This window comes from Coenobita brevimanus, chromosome 66, assembly GCF_032717465.1.
Source record: "Coenobita brevimanus isolate Jiangsu-jjx chromosome 66, ASM3271746v2, whole genome shotgun sequence".
In the NCBI taxonomy this organism is placed as follows: domain Eukaryota; kingdom Metazoa; phylum Arthropoda; class Malacostraca; order Decapoda; family Coenobitidae; genus Coenobita; species Coenobita brevimanus.
This window is the reverse complement of record NC_137019.1, coordinates 20,781,983-20,803,061: the sequence shown is the minus strand read 5'-3', so window position 1 is coordinate 20,803,061 and position 21,079 is coordinate 20,781,983. Positions and strand designations below refer to the sequence as shown.

Here is a 21,079-nt window from a genome sequence, read left to right as displayed (position 1 = left end):
TGGAGCGCCTTAATTGCCCACTAAATCACCAGGCACCAAGAAAGTTTATAACTGAAAATTTGTAAGTGGGGAAGCAGCTGATAGTATAGTCCCATATTTCAATGTCAGTGATTTGCAGTGTATTATGTACAGTATTATGCATCATTTACTAGTTGCAGTGTAGTATATACAGTATTATGTATCATCTACTAGTTACATGTTAATGTGAAGTCATTCATCAGCATCAATAATTATTTAATATAAATTTTGCATATTGGTAGTATCTGGAGGAACTGCAGTAGTTTGGTGAGTGCTTGCTTATGTTTGCTTTGTGTCTGTTCTGCCAGTGACATACACAGGCTTTAATGCACACAACGTAGACAATACAACACTTTAGCTTTCAAACCCATCACTTCCTACAGACATTCCTTCCCCATTCTCACATTGCCAGGATGGGGAAGGGTGACTTCTTGCTATCACTCTTCTTTCAAAAAACGGCCAGTCCTGTAGAGGACCTAAAGTGGACTGATATAAATACATAGAGTATATAGTAACTATACTTTACATTTATGCAGTGCAGTATAATAACATCATACTGTATATGTCTTTTCATATTAAGGCACGGAAGAAAGCACACTATCATGCCGACCAAGGTGAATTACCGAGCCAACCTGTGGGCTTTGAAGGAGCGTGGTTGCACACATGTTGTTGTGTCCACTGCTTGTGGCTCGCTTCAAGAACATATCAAGCCTGGAGACTTTGTTATTATTGACCAGTTTATTGACAGGTGAGTAACCAATGTGGAGGTGTAGTACAAGCTTCACTACATGTATGTACAATAATTTAAACAAGCATCTGTGCAGGAAGTTGATAACCTCCAAAATTTTACATGTGATGTATGAAGTCTTGGGAGAGTTGGAGTGCATGGTCTTACCTAGCTTCATTTGCTCATCCCAGGGGGGGGGGGTGTTGCCTTATAAGAATTAGTTAGCAGTGACATACAGTAATACCTTGATGTGTGATACCCCTAGATGTGATACTTCGGCTTAACGATGGGGGTAGAAATACCATCATACCCCACCTAACAGTGGCCAAATCCCGGTTTAACGATGGATTTTAATTTTTTTTTTTACTGATTTTGATGATATCTAAAATTGTGTGTTTAAGTTGATTTATAAACTGTTTTTAGAGTTAAATTAATGTATTTTAGTCATAGGTGGGATGAACATTGTCATTTTGGAGTACAGTTTACTAAGCTTGATTTTTTTCTGACATATTTGATGATTTTCAGATTTGATTTGTTGGCTTTAGTGAGTTATTTACAGGTGTTAGGCATAGGTTAGCTTCCTTGACAGCTGTTAGGCCACTTAGATTGACTTTAAACTTGTTTGGGGGCTCATTTGGGTCAATTTTGGGCTTGGTTTTGGAGAAACTCAAGGCTGGTAAACGCTCTGCATTGCTTTACATGTTAAAAGTACCCTGATATATGCTACCATGCCTAACGGTGGGGTTTTATCTAACTAATTACATAGATAGAAACTGGGGTATGCTTGTGTGTGTGTATATATATATATATATATATATTTGTTTATACAGTATTTACCAATATATATACAGTAGTCCCTTATTTATCGGGACATGTTCATTATCTGGGCGCTGGACCTTGGCTGTATTAAACCATTATCTGAATTTATGTGCTGTTATCCAGAAGTAAAAGTCTCCGAGAACTTCGGCCGGCTGGCTGACATGTTCAAACATTCGGTATCGTGGCTGCTGGGCTCGAGCCATGAGTGTGAAATAGGTCGTAACCCACAACCAAAGCTAAAACGTCCGTCTGCCCTTGTACTGAATGGTCAGAGTTGCACACCCATCCGAACACTCTCAACTAACCTCCAGCACCCAAGTAATACAACTGTAACCCATAAGCGGTGTTAGAATGTCCGTACGCATCCCCATCAAGTGTTCAAAGTTGCGCGGCCACTGGACTAAGTCTTTCTTAACTGCCACTGAGCCTGTAACACAGACCGCAAGCCACGAGTACATGTTTGGTGACAGCGGCCAGCTGCCTCTACTGAACATCTAAAATGACCTGGTCACCGGGACTTATGTTTCTGCATGGCCACCAGGCATCTAACACAGACCGCAAGCCACGAGTAAATGTACAGTAGAAGCGCCTGCCCACCTTTTGACAGAAGGGTGAAAATCCTGCTCACATCTTCACTTCTCCCCCCCCTCCTGACCCTCCTCCATACCCTCCCGGCTCCCCCCTCACTCCCTCTGTCCCTTCCCTCCTTCGTACTGATAGCACTGACTCATAAGGTTTTATTATATTTTTTATTTATTTGAATACTATTGGTCGTACCAAAATTCCAAAGTGACCATAAGAAAGTTCATGGAATTCTGCATCTACACATGTGCTTAACTCTTGGAAGGTGCTGGCAAAATTTTGCACTAGGATGGTGGGAACTTATGTGAGAGATAAGTCTTACTCTTGCATGCTATTTATTTTCACTGCAATTATGTACGTTTACTCATCAGATTTCTGTGTTTTTATTATAGTATAAACACTAGCAAAGATGATGGTATACGATTTATTCCAATTTAACCAATTTCCGATGGCATATTTCTTCTTGGAATTTTTTTGTGACCCGGGAGCAGCTATCACTGGTGTCAGACAATTGATTTTCCCACCGTCCTGAGTTTTTTTGTGGATGATTTTTGTTCATGCATTGATTACTTGGTGTTTAGCATTAATACGGATAATCTTATGTGTGTTTTGATATCTCAGTATGGCAGAATGACCGGAAAACGGAGCCAAAATTAGGAGGGGTACTGTACATGCGGTAGTGTATAGGTAGAGTGTTTCTTGGTTTCCTTTTTTTTTTTCATGGTTTTCTTGGTGTTTTTGCATTACTCTGGATATTTCTGTTTGTTTTCATGTCTAAATGTGACAGATTGACCTGAAAACAGTGCCATAATTAGGAGGGAAGTGGAGGAGCGATTAGGTAAATATGAATTGGAGCTGATGGCGGACGTGGAAGGTGTGTGCAAGATATTCACTGAAAAAATCTGTGCAGCATGTGAGGTGCTGTGTGGGGTGAAGAGAAGATGAAAGGGGTGATGGGAACAGCATGGTGAAATGAAGAGGTGAGAGTGGGTGTGGCACAAAAGAAGAAAGCATATAGTGAGTGGTGAGAAACAGGGGCATGGAAGAAGTTGAGAGACAGAAGAGAGAGTTATATGTAGAGAGAAGAGAGAGGTGAAAAGATTAGTAAGAAGAGAGTGGATGAGGAATTTGGAAGGAATTTGAGTGTAAATGGGAGGGAATGTATGGAAATTTTCTGGAAAGAGGTAAAGAGGCTTAGACAAGATGCCTATCTATCTATCTATTGCCAGACGCCTCAATCCCGTTTGGGGTGGCCACAAACAAATCGCCTCCAAGTCGCCCTGTCCCCCGCCATTTCACTGCCCTGCTCCCAACTCACACCCCCCTCTCTCATATACCTCTCCACCCCATCCCTCCATCTCATCCTCGGCCTCCCCCTCCCTCTATCCCCCTCCACCTCACTCACGTACACTCTCTTCGTCAGTCTTTCACCCTCCATCCTCTCCACATGGCCAAACCACCTCAGTGTGTTCCTCATAACGCTTCCTATCACATCCACATCCACGCCACAACGCTCCTTTATATCCTTATTCATCAGCCTGTCTCTCCATGTGACTCCACAGGCTCCTCTTAAATAACTCATTTCCACTGCTCTCACTCTTGACTTGTGTCCTTCCAACAATGTCCAAGCTTCACTTCCGTACGTTAGAGTTGGTATCACAATACTGTCATGTAGTAACTTTTTCACTTCCATGCTCACTTCCCTGTTTCTTATCACTGCTTTCAAAGAACCAGCAACCTTTCTTCCCTGCTGTACCCTTTCAAGCACTTCACCCTCCAAACCTCCATCCTTACTCATCACACTACCCAAGTACTTAAACGTACTCACATTTTCCAATTCCTCACCATCCAACCTTGCTGTACATTCACTAACTTCACCTCTCTCAAAGACCATCACTTTACTCTTCCCTGCATTCACCTTTAGATTCCGTTTCTTACACACTCTCTCAAACTCATCCACCAAGCCTTGCAGCTCCCCTTCGTCTTCACTCAACAACACAGTATCATCTGCAAACAACAGTACAGGGAGTTTCCAAACACAATCCTCTCTCTCCAGGGCCACTCCAACATCCACTACCCTACCTTGTACCTCTTTTATTACCCCATCCATGTACAGATTGAACAACCATGGAGACATGACACATCCCTGTTTCAAACCAACTTTCAAAGAGAAAAATTCACTTAGTTCACCATCCACACGCACTGCAGCCTTCGCACCATCGTACATACTCTTCACAGCATTCAACAGCTTCCCATCTACCCCATATATTCTTAACACTTTCCACAATCCTTGTCTATCCACCCTGTCATATGCTTTCTCCAAATCCATGAAAGCCGCATACAACTTCTTTCCCTTCTCTAGAAACTTTTCCACTAAAGATCTAAGAATGAATATCTGATCTACACAACCTCTTCCCTTCCTAAAGCCTCCCTGTTCTTCTCCAGCTAATTTCTCTGTTCTTTCTCTAACTCTGTCTATAAGTATCCTACCATACACTTTTCCTATTATACTAAGAAGACAAATGCCCCTATGATTACCACACACTTCTTTTTCCCCTTTTCCTTTGTACAAGGGAATAATTATACCTGACTTCCAATCCTCCGGGACTCTACCTTCCTCCCAGGCCAATCTGCACATCTTCCACATCCATTCTACTACTATCTCTCCCCCATGCTTCAGCATTTCACCACACACTCCATCAATTCCTGGAGCTTTCCCCGATTTAACTTTCTTCAATGCTTCCACAACTTCTATCCTACTGATTTCTTCCTGTCTTCTCACCTCCCTCCTTCTCCCAGCCATTCCCCAGCCACTTATACTCGCATTACTTCCATCCTCTACGTTCAACAATTCCTTAAAGTGTTCTCTCCATCTGTTCACTTTTTCTCCCTTCTCCACTAGTAATCTACCATTTTTATCTTTCACTCCCCTGCTAACTTCACTTCCACCCTGTCTTACTCTTTTCACTTCTCTCCAGAACATTTTCTTACAGTCCCTTCACTTTACACTCAAATTCCTTCCAAATTCCTCATCCACTCTCTTCTTACTCTCTCTTACTAATCTTTTCACCTCTCTCTTTCTTTCTACATATAACTCTCTCTTCCGCCTCTCAACTTCTTCCACGCCCCTATTTCTCATCCATTCATTGTATGCTTTCTTCTTTTGTGCCGCAGCCTGTTTCACCTCTTCAGTCCACCACGCTGTTCCTTGCACCCCCCTCCGTCTTCTCTTCCTTCCACACACCACATCACATGCAGCACATATTTCTTCTGTAAATATCTTACACACACCTTCCACGTCTCCCATCTGCTCCAATTCATATTTGCCCAATCGTTCCTCCACTTCTCTCTTATACTCTGCCTTTTTCTCATCCTCTTGTAACTTTTCCACTCTCCTTGCAACTACTCCTTCCTCTCATCTTTCCCTTCTTCTATTCCTCCATCTTAATTGCATTCTAATTCTGGCCACCACCAAGTAGTGATCAGAAAGTCCACTCCCCCAACCTCTATACACTCTTGCATCCTTTACACATCTTCGCATCCTTTCATCCACACACACATAATCAATCATTGCCTTCCTTTCATTCAGTTCACCACCCACCCTTCTCATCACTCGCCATGTATACCTGTGGATCATTTTATGCCTGAAGAGGGTATTGGCTATCACCAACCCCCTCCCAGCACAAATGTCCACTAACGCACTCCCATTCTCATCTATCTCAGCAGGCACACCCCACTCACCAACTATTCCATCCACCTTCACATTCCCAACTTTACCATTCATATCACCAATCAAGAACACTCTCTCATTCCTTCCAAACTTTTCCATGCACACTTCCACATTTGTCCAGAACTCTTCTCTCACTCTTCTAGCACGATCTTGCGTTGGCGCATACACACACACAATCACCCACATTTGTATTCCAACTTTCAACTTTACCCACACAATCCTTGACCCAACTGATCCATACTGTCAGACAAGATGCCAAAGAAGTTAATTGGGGAGTGAAAGATAAAAATGGTATATTATTAGTGGGGAAGGGAGAAAAAGTGAACAGATGGAGAGAACACTTTAAGGAATTGTTGAACATAGAGAAGAAAAGTAATGCAAGTGTAATTGGCTGGGAGATACAGGGATGTGAGAAAAGAGGAAGAAATCAGTAGGATGGAAGTTATGGCAGCAATGAAGAAAGTTAAAATGGGGAAAACCCCAGGAATTGATGGAGTGTATGGTAAAATGCTGAAGCATGGGGAAGAGATAGTTGTAGAATGGATGTGGAAGATGTGCAGATTGGCCTACGAGGAAGGTAGGATCCCAGAGGATTGGAAATCAGATATAATTATTCCCTTGTACAAAGGGAAAGGGGGAAAAGAAGTGTGTGGTAATTACAGTGGCATTTGTCTTCTTAGTGTAATAGGAAAAGTATATGGTAGGATTTTTGTTGACCGAGTTAGGGAAATAACAGAGGACTTAGTTGGAGAAGAACAGGGAGGCTTTAGGAAGGAAAGTGGTTGTGTAGATCCGATATTCATTCTTAGATCTTTAGTGGAAAAGTTTCTGGAGAAGCGAAAGAAGCTGTATGCGGCCTTCTTGGATTTGGAGAAAGCATATGACAGGGTGGATAGATAAGGATTGTGGATAGTATTAAGAATATATGCAGTAGGTAGGAAGTTGTTGAATGAGGGTGCCAAGTCTGCAGTACGTGTGGATAGTGAACTGAGTGAATTTTTCCCTTCGAAGGTTGGATTGAAACAGGGATGTGTCATGTCTCCATGGTTGTTCAATTTGTATATGGATGGGGTTATAAAAGAGATACAAGGTAGGGCAGTGGATATTAGAGTGGCCCTAATGAGAGAGGTCGGTGTTTGGAAACTCTCTTGACTGTTGTATGCAGATGATACTCTGTTGTTAAGTGAAGATGAAGGGGAGCTGCAAGGCTTGGTCAGTGAGTTTGGGAGAGTGTGTAAGAAACAGAATCTAAAGGCGAATGTAGGGAAGGGTAAAGTTATGGTCTTCAAGAGAAGTGAAGTCAGTGAATGTACATTGAGGTTGGATGAGGAGGAAATGGAAAATGTGAGTGCATTTAAGTACTTGAGTAGTGTGATGAGTAAGGATGGAAGTTTAGAGGGTGAAGTACTTGAAAGGGTACAACAGGGAAGAAAGGTTGCTGGTTCCTTGAAAGCAGTGATAAGAAACAGGGAAGTTAGCATGGAAGTGAATAAGTTACTACATGACAGTATCATGATACCAACTCTAAGGTATGGAAGTGAAGCTTGGACCTTGTTTGAGGGACAGAAGTCAATAGTGAGAGCAGTGGTAATGAGTTATTTGAGAGGAGGATGTGGAGTCACATGGAACTGACAAATGAGGAAGAGAAGGAGTATTTTGGTGTGGATGTTGATGTGATAGGAAGCATTAGGAGAAACACTTTGAGGTGGTTTGGCCATGCAGAGAAGATGGAGAGTGAGAGACTGACAAGGAGAATGTGTGTGAGTTAGGTGGAGGGGGGGAGAGGGAGGGGGAGGCCAAGGATGAAATGGAGGTATGGAGTGGAGAGGTACAGTCAAGTCGCCTAAGGCGCGGCTAATTGGTTCTGGACCGCGCCCATGCCATAGAAAACCATGCCATAGAAATAACTAAACCTATGGGAAAAATGGTATTTGGTTCTGAACATTCACCCAGTCCCCCTTTTCACCCCACTTTTCCCCACTTTACACAAGCAGTCAGTCAATACACGTATTACACGTAACAATAGGCACAAAAAATGGGAGGGTGATCAGCCGTGTGTCTACCTGAGCAATACCACGCGCTGCAGATCGAGTGAAAAAAGCTCGGCCATGTAGACACAGATCAGCTGACCGACCAAAACATTAAAGATGGCGGAGACTGCCTGGTCAAGCACTGATTGAAGAAGTTTATTTGATAAAGTCTGTATGCTCAAGTGTTAACAAAACTCACATTTTAACACATTAATAATCATTCTTATATACGTGATGATGGGAGGCATTATGCTTCGTCTTGGCTCAGAGGTAGGTGCTTCGTCACTTACCTGTTCATATAAGTTTTACAAACAAACCTATAAACTAGTCATAATACTGAAAGAATCTTTAATGTTTCATTACTTAACACAATGGATTTGGTGAAGTTTAACCTCCTCATAAGGGAGAAAAAAGTCCACAATTGGAGGACACGTAGTATGGAGAAGTGGTCGCCATCTTCTTTGTTTACAAACAGGGGAGCACGCCGACTGCGAGGGGAATTTGCCCGCATGTTTCAAACCTTGCCGCACCTGCGCCATAGTTAGTTTATGCTTGTGGTTCGTTTTTTTTAGGGGGGGGTCTGACACCTTGCCGTGTCACAGAAAATCGTGCCATAGAAGCAAGTGCCATAGGTAACTTGACTGTATATGAGAGAGGAGGGGGTGTGAGCTGGGAGCAGGGCAGTGAAATGGTGGGGGACAGGGCAACATGGAGACAATTTGTTTGTGGCCACCCCTTAAGGCATATGGCAATAGATAGATAGATAGAATGTACTGTACATACGCTAGTGTATAGGTAGGGTTTTTCTTGGTTTTCATTATTTTTTTTCATGGCTTTCTTGGTGTTTAGCATTAATTTGGATATTCCTATGTGTGTTTTGATGTATAAGTATGGCAGATTGCCCTGAAAACAGTGCCAAAATTAGGAGGGGTACTGTACATACAGTAGTGTATAGGTAGGGTGTTTTTCAGTTTTCAGTGCCTTTTTTCTCATCGTTTTCCTGGTGTTTAGCAATACTCTGGGTATTCCTATGTGTGTTTTGATGTCTAAATGTGGTCGATTGACCTGAAAACAGTGCCAAAATTCAGAGTGGTACTGTACATACAGTAGTGTATAGGTAGGGTGTATTTTTGGTTTTCTTGGTGTTTAGCATTACTTTGGATATTCCTATGTGTGTTTTCATGTCTAAATATGCCTGAATGACCGGAAAACACAGCCAAAGTAAGCATAGGTGCTGTACAAATACGTTAAGTATACATTGGAGGTTGGGTATAGGTAGGGTCTGGGTATAGTAGGGGGGATATTGTTCATTATCCGGACATTGCCACAACCCGGATGTGCCTTTGGCTCTATTACATCAGATAATTGAGGGACTGCAGTACATTTTTTTTATATATATATATATATATATATATATATATATATATATCTGTCAATTGCCAGATGCCTTAATCCTGTACGGGGTGGCCACAAACAAAATGCCTCCACGTCACCCTGTCCCCCGCCATTTCACTGCCCTGCTCCCAACTCACACACCCCTCTCTCATATACCTCTCCACTCCATCCCTCCATCTCATCCTTGGCCTTTCCCTCCACCTCACTCACATACACTCTCCTTGTCAGTCTCTCACCCTTCATCCTCTCCACATGGCCAAACCACCTCAGTGTGTTCCTCCTAACACTTCCTATCACATCCACATCCACACCACAAAGCTCCTTTATATCCTCATTTGTCAGCCTGTCTCTCCATGTGACTCCACAGGCTCCTCTTAAATAACTCATTTCCACTGCTCTCACTCTTGACTTGTGTCCTTCCAACAACGTCCAAGCCTCACTTCCATATATCTATATCCATCCATCAGCCAATCCTACGTTGCCCCACGAGGAGCGTAGGAGCCCGGGGCTAGGCAGTTGGTCCTGAGTGACCACTCATCCCTGAGTGGTATTACATGAGCAATCAACCCCAACCACCCCTTGGATAGAAGCCTTCACCGGCTTAATCCGATTGGAGTGCAATAATTACCCACTAAACCGCCAGGCGCCAAAATTTGGTTATATGGCTACCACCCAGTGTAGTAAATGGTTTCCTGATTTACAGGAAACCATTTGGCTTGTCACTAAGTGTTGAGTCACCCACAAGCAGAAGGAAGAGGAAAGAATGAAGGAAAGAAAGACAGAAGAGGGAGTGTAAAGTCACCCATTGGCAGAAGGACGAGTAATGACTGAAGGAAAGAAAGACAGAGGAAGATGAAAAGAAAGAAGGATGGAGGAGAGGAAAGGACAGACACCTGAGAGCAGCACTACATTGAGTGAGTGGATGGTGAGCACCCCCATCTACCACAAATATCTACATCTATCTGTCTATATCTATATCTATTTGTCTCTCTCTCTCTCTCTCTCTCTCTCTCTCTCTCTTTATACACAAAGTAAAACCTCACTATATGAGACTGATTTGGGCCCAAGCCAGTCCGAAAAAAGCAAAAGTCCATTAAAAGCAACATTTGGACTACCCCCTGGACTTCCTCCTCCTTTTGTTATGCACAGAGGCTTGCTTGTCATTCATGCATTTATTCTCTCTCTCTCACTCCCCCCGCACTGGGCACTTCCACTTTACTTCACATATTTTTGTCTTCTTCGTCACCTTCATCTTCACCTTCCCATTCATTTTTACCTTCTCTTTCAGTTCACTCTGACATTCACATTCACTTTCATATTCTCTTCCATGCCAATTTCACCTTCACCTTCACTTTAACTCATTTTGAATTTCCATTTCACCTTCACTTGCAACCTTACTTTCTCATTTTCACATTTACCTTTACAATAATTCACTCACCTTCACTTTTGCCCTCCCTTCTTTTACCATCACATTCACCTCCACCTTCACTCACACCTTCCCTTTCACCTTCACTTTCACCTTCACCTTTTCTTTCACCTTCACTTTCACCATCTTCACTTTTACATTCATTTTCACATTCACTTTCACTTTCACCTTCAATTTCTCCATGGCCTTTACTTTCACCTTCATCTTCATTTTTACATTCATTTTCACTTTCACCTTCATTTTCATCTTCACTTTCACCCCCACTTTCACCTTCCACCTTCACTTTCACTGTCTTTTTCACCTTCTCTTTTACCCTCACTTTCACCTTCACCTTGACTTTCAACTTTTCTCTCACCTTTACTTTCACCTTCATCTTCACTTTTACATTCATTTTCACCTTCACTTTCACTCTCACCTTCATTTTCTCCTTGGCCTTTACTTTCACCTTCTTCACTTTTACATTCATTTTCACTTTCACTTGCACCTTCATTTTCATTCATTTTCACCTTCACTTTCATCCTCACTTTCACCTTCCATCTTCACTTTCACCTTCATTTTCACTTTCAACTTCACTTTCACCCTCATCTTCACTTTCTCCTTAACTTCGTTCACCTTCATATGTTTACTTTCACCTTCATTTTCACCTTCCATCTTCACTTTCACCTTCACTTTCACTTTCAAGTTCACTTTTGCCTTCACCTTCACTTTCACCCTCACTTTCATCTTCCATCTTCACTTTCACCTTCACTTTCCTTTTTACTTTTGCCTTCACTCTTACTTTTGCTTTCACTTTTACTTTCACCTTCACTTTCACACTACCTTCACTTTCACCCTCACCATGCCTTCACTAACCTTCACTTTTTCATTCATTTTCACCTCACTCTGCCGGAGACAGAGAGAAGGGGAAGGAATATAGAAGGAGAGAGAGAGGAGGGACCAAGGTTATGCCTATCTCCCTCATTTGTCTATTCCAAGGGGACACCAGGTTTCATTTCTGTATTTATTCTCTCTCTCTCTCTCTCTCTCTCTCTCTCTCTCTCTCTCTCTCTCTCTTAACTTTGACATTCCATATGCACTTGTGTGCTCTCTTTCACCTTCACTTTTACACTCATTTCCACAGTTACTTTAATTTTCATTTTCAGTTTCTCTCTCTCTTTCTCTCTCTCTCTCTCTCTCTCTCTCTCTCTCACTGGAGAGGGACGGGGAGGAAGGGAAGGAATGGAGGAGGAGAGAGAGGAGGGACCGATGTTATGGTATCTCCTCTGTTTGTTTGTTTATTCGTTTATTCCAAGACAGGACTGCTACTGGCTTTATTGGACTTTTCCTGACACGTAAGAATATAGTCCACTTGGCTCCTCAAGTCAGATAAAAGCAAATTCCACTATACAGTAATGACTCCAATATCCGGAGTATGGTAATAGAGCCATCGGTAGGTTCGGTTATTGGTTTCGTCCGGATATTGGGCCCCAGCTTATGGACTTGTACTTATGGACCCTAACTCAGAGAAACACCTATACAACTCCCTCTGGACATGCATAGCACCTATTTAACACCCAAATCACACCAATAAGGCATATAAATGACTGAAATAAATGCAAAAGAAACATAAAATGAGGGTTTAGAAGTATGTTCATACATTAATAAACATTCTGGTACTTATGGACCCTAACCTAGCCTAACTCTGAAAAACACATTCCTACTGCACATGCATGAGGTAATTATAGTATGGAAAAAAGTACAGTATGAAACATTCTGGTAAGTATAGTATGGAAAAAAGTACAGTATGAAACATTCTGGCTACTTACAGCAAGTCCCTGGCCACCTCGATGAATAACCGCCTCCTCTCGGACTCTGACAGTAAGAACGATTTCCTGAAGCACTTGCAGTACACTCTTCCTGAAGTCTTGCACTGAACTTAGTCAATAACACACAGAAGTCCGTTCTCTTCACAGTGTTCACTTTTGTCCAAATAATGTTCCATTTTAATTTTGTGTTGCACATTAACTTTTCCCAAGTTTTTTTTATTTTCCAAAGCCAAAACAAAGAAAGTTAGTTACATTAAATTTCTTTTCTACTGAGTCTTTTCTCTCAACTTGAAAACCTTAACACAACACACCGTTTTTTTCACTGCACAACACTCAAAATTCCCGTGTGGTCTAGTGGAGAAGTTCTTGCTGTTTATTCACTGTCAGAGTCCGAGAGTATCACTGGCAGGCGACCAAGGGGTGCATCGCTGGGTCGTGGTGATGGCGTACCGACTGCAGAAGACTGACGAAAGCCGCAAACTCACGTCGAGCGGTGACTCCACTGTAGCTGATGTGCTGGGCTGTGGCTCGGAGCATGAGGGCCTGTCTTGGGGAGGCAACGGAGTGGAACCAGGGCTTGGCACAGCGGGGGTCACGGGCCTGAAAAAACTGTCAATCGTTGACTGACGCAAGGACCGACGATTCTGGCGATTGATGATGCGCTGCCTGAAAGTACGCACTTCCTCCACGAGTCCCAAGGGCCCCATCTCCCTGTCGCAGTCCGGGTGTTCCAGGTAGTCTAGGACGAACTCTAGATGTTCCCGGAGTGCGCTCAGCTTGGGGATGGCTGGAGTAGTGTCCTGCTGAGATGAGTCCACATCATCGTCGCCTTCGTCGTCGGAATCTTCAAGTTCGGGACTGACACCAGCAACCGAAGACGCGATCTCGATATCAGACAACGTCTGATACCCAGGATCGCCCTCGTCGTCATCCAACCACTCACGTACATCGTCCACATCAACAACGTCGCCGTGCGTACGTAGCCGTGCATGGAAGTCATCCACGTCAAACCCCAGAAAATCGTACTCCACATCTGTTCCGAGAAGCAGACGTGACCAACCATTTTCAAGAGTTTTTCACAGGGACCTCCTTCCATGCACTAGCCCAGTTGTACAGCGCAGACTTGATGTTGTAGCGGCGAAGGTTTTCCAAAGTCCGCTTGCCTCGAGTGTCACGTCCTTCCCTGCGCTCGTCCTCGTCCTCGAGAACAACCATCACCTCGTCCAGGAACTTCCGACGGTACAGGCGCTTTGTTGCCACGATCACTCCTTGGTCCATTGGTTGAATGAGAGCAGTCGTATTAGGTAGCAGAAACATGCACCTAATACGGCCATTCTCAGCAACCAAGTCCTTGTCGCACGGGTGGGGAAGTGCATTGTCAAGCAGAAGGAGAGCCTTTACCTGGTCGCGAGGGATTCCCAGTGTCTTCGTCTGGTACTGGATGACTTCCTTGACGAAGTGACGGTGAAACCAGTCTTTGAAAATCACAGCTGTGAACCATGCTTTCAAAGAATGGTACCATACGACAGGAAGGGCATCCATCACCCCACGAAGGCACTGAGGCTGCTTTGCACGGCCAACAACAACGGGCTTAAGCCGGTGCATGCCGTTAGCACTGGCACAACACAAAGCAGATATCCGTTCCTTAGAAAGCTTGCGGCCAGGTACACGCTTCTCTGTCTCCTCGGCTAGAGTGTTCGTTGGCAGCGAGCGATAGAATAGACCAGTTTTGTCTGCGTTATAGACTTGACCGAGAGTGAGGCCCTCCCTGTCGATCAAGCCTTTCACCTTGTGCCGAAACTCGTCAACTCCATCCTCGTTAGCGTCCAATGCTTCGCCATGTGCTTTACGGTTAGTAAGGCCATGTCGCAACTTGAACGTGAAGAGCCAACCTTCGGATGCCTTGAAGTCTAGGGCGTCGTGAAGCCTTGCAAACTTCTCAGCAGCAGCCTTCAGCTCCGTTCCACGTACCATCACACCAGCTGCACGTTGCTGTCGGTACCAAATCAACGTGGATCGGTCGATTTCTGCAAACTTGGGGGTAAACATAACCTTCCTTTCCACGTTGCGTTTGCTTCTCGACGAGAAGTCAGCCGTGTACTGCACGAGTTTGTCTCGGGGACGTTTGATATCGAACAAAGTCGACCGGGCCAGGTTATACTCGCGGAGAATGCGTGAAGAAGACCAACCCGCATCAACTTTCTCCAATATCTCCCTCTTCTTTTCCAGAGTCAACACCATTCTCTTCCTTTTCTCAGGTGGCGGGGCCATCATCACACACACTAAGAGGAGGGCCGAGAGCAGCAGGAGGCCTTGCAGCAAGTACGGCACCACCACAAAATCGAGCACGTGGGCAGCCATTGCGAAGAGCGTAGGTCCAGTCGCGGTGAGAGACAGGCGGGAAGTGGGGAGGATGCAGTGGCGCTCTATCGGACGTCGGAGGAATGACGAACCAAAACAATGCTCTCCAGCGGCGCGCTCGGCAAGTTCAAATTACGGACGGCAAAAAATCGATTTTTTAAATAATTTTTTTGGGTTTTCGGACCATTTTGGGAATGTTGGATCCCAGGACAATAAGGTCCGGGTAGTGGGGATGTTCGGTTATTGAGCGTCCGGATATTAGAGTGATTACTGTATTGACGTCCGGTATATTGAGGTTTTACTGTATATATATATATATATATATATATATATACAGTAATCACTCCAATATGCGATGTAATAGAGCCATTGGTAGGTCCGGTTATTGGTTTTGTCCGGATATTGGGCCCCAGCTTATGGACTTGTACTTATGGACCCTAACTCAGAGAAACACCTATACAACTCCCTCTGGACATGCATAGCACCTATTTAACACCCAAATTACACCAATAAGGCATATAAATGACTGAAATAAATGCAAAAGAAACATAAAATGAGGGTTTAGAAGTATGTTCATACATTAATAAACATTCTGGTACTTATGGACCCTAACCTAGCCTAACTCAGAAAAACACATTCCTACTGCACATGCGTAGCTACTAACACCCTATTCACACCAATAAAGGACATTAAAGAGTGAAATGAGGTAAGTATAGTATGGAAAAAAGTACAGTATGAAACATTCTGGTAAGTATAGTATGGAAAAAAGTACAGTATGAAACATTCTGGCTACTTACAGCAAGTCCCTGGCCACCTCGATGAATAACTGCCTCCTCTCGGACTCTGACAGTAAGAACGATTTCCTGAAGCACTTGCAGTACACTCTTCCTGAAGTCTTGCACTGAACTTAGTCAAGAACACACAGAAGTCCGTTCTCTTCACAGTGTTCGCTTTTGTCCAAATAATGCTCCATTGTAACTTAGTGTTGCACTTTAACTTTTCCCAATTTTTTTTTATTTTCCAAAGCCAAAACAAAGAAGCCTATTTACGTTAAATTTCTTTTTTATTGAGTCTTTTCTCTCAACTTGAAAACCTTAACAAAACACACCGTTTTTTTCACTGCACAACACTCAAAATTCCCGTGTGGTCTAGTGGAGAAGTTCTTGCTGTTTATTCACTGTCAGAGTCCGAGAGTATCACTGGCAGGCGACCTAAGGGTGCATCGCTGGGTCGTGGTGATGGTGTACCCACTGCAGAGGACTCTGAAGAAAGCCGCAAACCCACGTCGAGCGGTGATTCCACCGTGGCTGATGTGCTGGGCTGTGGCTCGGAGCATGAGGGCCTGTCTTGGGGAGGCAATGGAGTGGAGCCAGGGCTGGGCACAGCGGGGGTCACGGGCCTGAAAAAACTGTGAATCGTTGACTGATGCAAGGAACGACGATTCTGATGATTGATGATGTGCTGCCTGAAAGCATGCACTTCCTCCACGAGTACCAAGGGCCCCATCTCCTTGTCGCAGTCCGGGTGTTCCAGGTAGTCTAGGACGAACTCTAGATGTTCCCGGAGTGCGCTAAGCTTGGGGATGGCTGGAGTAGTGTCCTGCTGAGAGGAGTCCGCATCATCGTCGCCTTCGTCGTCGGAATCTTCAAGTTCGGCACTGATACCAGCAACCGAAGACGCGATCTCGATATCAGACAGGGTCTGATACCCAGGATAGCCCTCGTCGTCATCCAACCACTCATGAACAACGTCCACATCAACATCGTCGCCGTGCGTACGTAGCCGTGCATGGAAGTCATTCACGTCAAACCCCAGAAAATTGTACTCCACATCCGTTTCGAGAAGCAGACGAGACCAACCATTTTCAAGAGTTTTCACAGGGACTTCCTTCCATGCACTAGCCCAGTTGTACAGCGCAGACTTGATGTTGTAGCGGCGAAGGTTTTCCAAAGTCCGCTTGCCTCGTGTGTCCCGTCCTTCCCTGCGCTCGTCCTCTTCCTCGAGAACAACCATCACCTTGTCCAGGAACTTCCGACGGTATAGGCGCTTTGTTGCCACGATCACTCCTTGGTCCATGGGTTGAATGAGAGCAGTCGTATTAGGTGGCAGAAACATGCACCTAATACGGCCATTCTCAGCAACCAAGTCCTTGTCGCACGGGTGGGGAGGTGCATTGTCGAGCAGAAGGAGAGCCTTTACCTGGTCGCAAGGGATTCCCAGTGTCTTCGTCTGGTAATGGATGACCTCCTTGCCGAAGTGACGGTGAAACCAGTCTTTGAAAATCACAGCTGTGAACCATGCTTTCAAAGAATGGTACCAGACGACAGGAAGGACATCCATCACCCCACGAAGGCACCAAGGCTGCTTTGCACGGCCAACAACAACGGGCTTAAGCCGGTGCATTCTGTTAGCACTGGCACAACACAAAGCAGATATCCATTCCTTGGAAAGCTTGCAGCCAGGTACACGCTTCTCCGTCTCCTCGGCTAGAGTGTTCGTTGGCAGCGAGCGATAGAATAGGCCAGTTTCGTCAGCACTGTAGACTTGACCGAGAGTGAGGCCCTCCCTGTCGATCAAGTCTTTCACCTTGTGCCGAAACTCGTCAACTCCATCCTCGTTGGCGTCCAATGCTTCGCCATGTGCTTTACGGTTAGCAAGGCCACGTCACAACTTGAACGCGAAGAGCCAACCCTCGGATGCCTTGAAGTCTAGGGCGTCGTGAAGCCTTGCGAACTTCTCAGCAGCAGCCTTCAGCTCCATTCCACGTACCATCACACCAGCTGCACGTTGCTGTCGATACCAAATCAACGTGGATCGGTCAATTTCTGCAAACTTGGGGGTAAACATAACCTTCCTTTCCACGTTGCATTTGCTTCTCGACAAGAAGTCAGCCGTGTACTGCATGAGTTTGTCTCGGGAACGTTTGATATCGAACAAAGTTGACCGGGCCAGGTTGTACTCGCGGAGAATGCGGGAAGAAGACCAACCCGCATCAACTTTCTCCAATATCTCCTGCTTCTTTTCCAGAGTCAACACCATTCTCTTCCTTTTCTCAGGTGGCGGGGCCATCATCACACACACTAAGAGGAGGCCCGAGAGCAGCAGGAGGCCCTGCAGCAGGTAGGGCACCACCACAAAAGCGATCACGTGGGCAGCCATTACAAAGAGCGTACGTTCACTCGCGGTGAGACAGGCGGGAAGTGGGGAGGATGCAGCAGCGCTCTATCGGATGTCAGAGGAATGACGCACCAAAACAATGCTCTCCCGCGGCGCGCTCGGCAAGTTCAAATTACGGACGGGGAAAAATCTTTTTTTTTTGGGGGGGGGGGTTTCGGACCATTTTGGGAATGTTGGATCCCAGGACGATGAGGTCCGGGTAGTGGGGATATTCGGTTATTGGGTGTCCGGATATTAGAGTGATTACTGTATATATATATATATATATATATATATGGTCCGGGTAGTGGGGATGTTCGGTTATTGGGTGTCCGGATATTAGAGTGATTACTGTATATATATATATATATATATATATATATATATATATATATACATATACAGTCAATCCTTGTAAATCGCAGCAGTTTGGGTCTGGACCACTGCCATGATTTACGAATTCCATGATTTATGAATAATAACTCGTATGTGAATAATTAATGTGGGTGTGGACTTTGGCCAACCCACCCCCATAGCACCCTACCTACATCTATCTAGGCATCATCAAACACAAACATACAAATTTAGGAATATTCAGTGCATGTATTAACCCCCCTGTGGCCGAAGGCCTGGAATTTACTGTGCATGCCAGGCCGATGCCGGGGCCATTCTTTGAAGTTTTGAAAATTGATTTTTTTTTCTTGCCATGTTGAAGAGAAAGTTCAGATGCACCTAACAATGCAAATTCCAGCTTCCTAGACGTATTTTATTGCTTGCAATGGAGTGCGGAAGTTGCAGAAATATCGGCAACTGATAACGCCGCCCAGGGGCGTGCCACAACGCAACTGGGCAGGTGTTTTTTTTTTTTTTTTTTTTTTTTTTTTTTTTTTAACCTCCCAAAACAGTACGAATGGTGCTGAAATGCTGTGCATATATGAGATATGATGATATTGAATGATTTCATTTAGGAATGGCTGGAAAAAAAAAAATTATGAATACTTTTGCACCTTTTTGATATATATAGAATATGTTTATGGTAGTTTCGAGTTATTTTTTACGTTATCCTTGTGCCCATGCTTGGAAAAGGGAGCGAAAGAGTTGAATTTTCGGTCCTAAATGAAAAAACTGCACGTCCTCCAAGGTTGGACTCTGCCACAGGAGAATAAAGTGGAGGGTCAGATCCGATTAGCAATGTGGAGGTTGAGTCTCAACTTCGAGCTCCCACATCACGAGCATGGCTAAAAATAGAATTGTAATGCAGTTTCAGAAGTCTAAGTATTACGAATACAGATACAAAGCAGAAATAAATAAGTTTACAGAGGGGGGAAAACATATTTTTTCCGTACCGGTAATAACATGTTCATCTTTCTCTATCATTTTACATTCATCTTTATCATTTTACCTTGTTATTTTTGCAATATATATTGCTGTCTCATAAACAGGATGGTTGTATGTGTTTTGCAAGGGAAGAGAAAGATTGTATTTTCTGTCTGGGTTGAGATAATAGGTGTAACTGTGCTTTTAGGCATGGCCACAAGCGAAAAAATCGTACATCCACACGTCATGACAGCAGGTGGTGAACTGACAGATGATATGTGAGAGGGTGAAATCAAGGTCAGTCTCATGTCCTAGATTTTCGTTCACTTCCCAAAGGTTTTCACAGTTTTCTACAAGTTGCACTGCATCAAATGATCCAAACCATTACAACAAACTTGAGCAAATAGGTAAAGATACCAAGACAAAAATTTATTTTTCACTTATTATCATGTCTTTTTTGTATGTGCCTGTATTACTTCATAATCGTAAGCAGGTGGTTGTGTGTGATTTGCAAGAGAGGACACAGATGATATGTTCTGCCTGTGTCGAGATAATGGATATAGTTGTGCCTGTTTAGGCATGGCTAGGAGCGAAAAAATAGAAAATCCACTCATCACAGCAGCAGGCATTGAACTGCTTTATGAAGTGCATGGGAGTGCAATGTAGGTCAGTGTGAAGACGTTCAGAACGTTCGTTCACTTCACAAAAATTATTGCAGTTTTTTATAGGCCGCGTTCAAACGACGCCTGCGGCCATTGATCAGCTAAACGTCATTCGACGCCGGGGGCCACGGAGGGGTTAAATAGAAATAAGCAATGTTAAGGGATCTCACCTTAATCCTATGATGAAATTGCTTAAGTGAATGGAGTGGGGTGGTGTTGGGAAGAACTCAGAACCTCTCAGCATGAGGTGGGGGTGCTCCCTCATGCTGTTTTCCCATCCCCAGCTCCTCTGCCTCCCTCAAGAAGCCCTCAAAGTCTGCCTCAGAGATGACATGCTATGTCATCCATGTCCTCAGTGTGTGAAGGGTCAGGCTGTGGTTCAGGCTCAGCTTCTGCCCTTACCTGGGCAAAATAGTGGGTGATGGGTTCCTGATGTCTTTCATTAACTCTGCAATTATGCAAGTCCTTGTAAAAATGCACAGCTTTTTCAAGGTAACCAATACTTTCACTACACATTTCCTCATCACGTTCGATGGATTTCACAATCTCCTTGGCCAAGTCTATGTAAACAAGCAAATCACTGAGCTCCTTCATAGAAGGCCCGCCACGTTCCTGCACAGTCACTTCACTTATTTCACGGTTAGTTTGCCTTTCCAAGTGCTTGTCGTCTTCTACAACAGCCTTTATGACAGCCTCAGCATCATCAGTCATCTCAGTAATCATGTCCATTATGTCACTAGCTGGTTATTGGGTCACGATTTTCAGTTTGAATGCCGTGGTTTACAGTTCTCCTCGGAAAAGGCCCACTTGGGTGCCTAGGTCCACGATTTTCATGACTTAACAGTGATTTAAGGTTGCCGGCAGTCTGATGGCCACTTAGCCACGATTTACGAATCCATGCTTTATGAACACGCTATTTAGGAGGATTGACTGTGTGTGTGTGTGTGTATATATATATATATATATACAGTATATATATATATATATATATATATATACTATATATATATATATATATATCTATATGTAGCAGCCGTGGCACAGTGGGTTA

At 44.1% G+C, this 21,079-nt stretch overlaps 1 protein-coding gene across 2 annotated transcripts in view; it reads left to right on the top strand.

The window, feature by feature from the left end:
• The window catches only part of Mtap (Methylthioadenosine phosphorylase), a 219,110-nt gene that overhangs the window by 49,020 nt on the left and 149,011 nt on the right, over window positions 1-21,079 (top strand). For both annotated transcript variants that reach the window (XM_080276702.1, XM_080276701.1), the window contains exon 3: window positions 599-766. In XM_080276702.1, coding sequence (XP_080132828.1) covers window positions 599-766 — 168 coding nt within the window. The remainder of the gene's footprint in view (window positions 1-598; window positions 767-21,079) is intronic.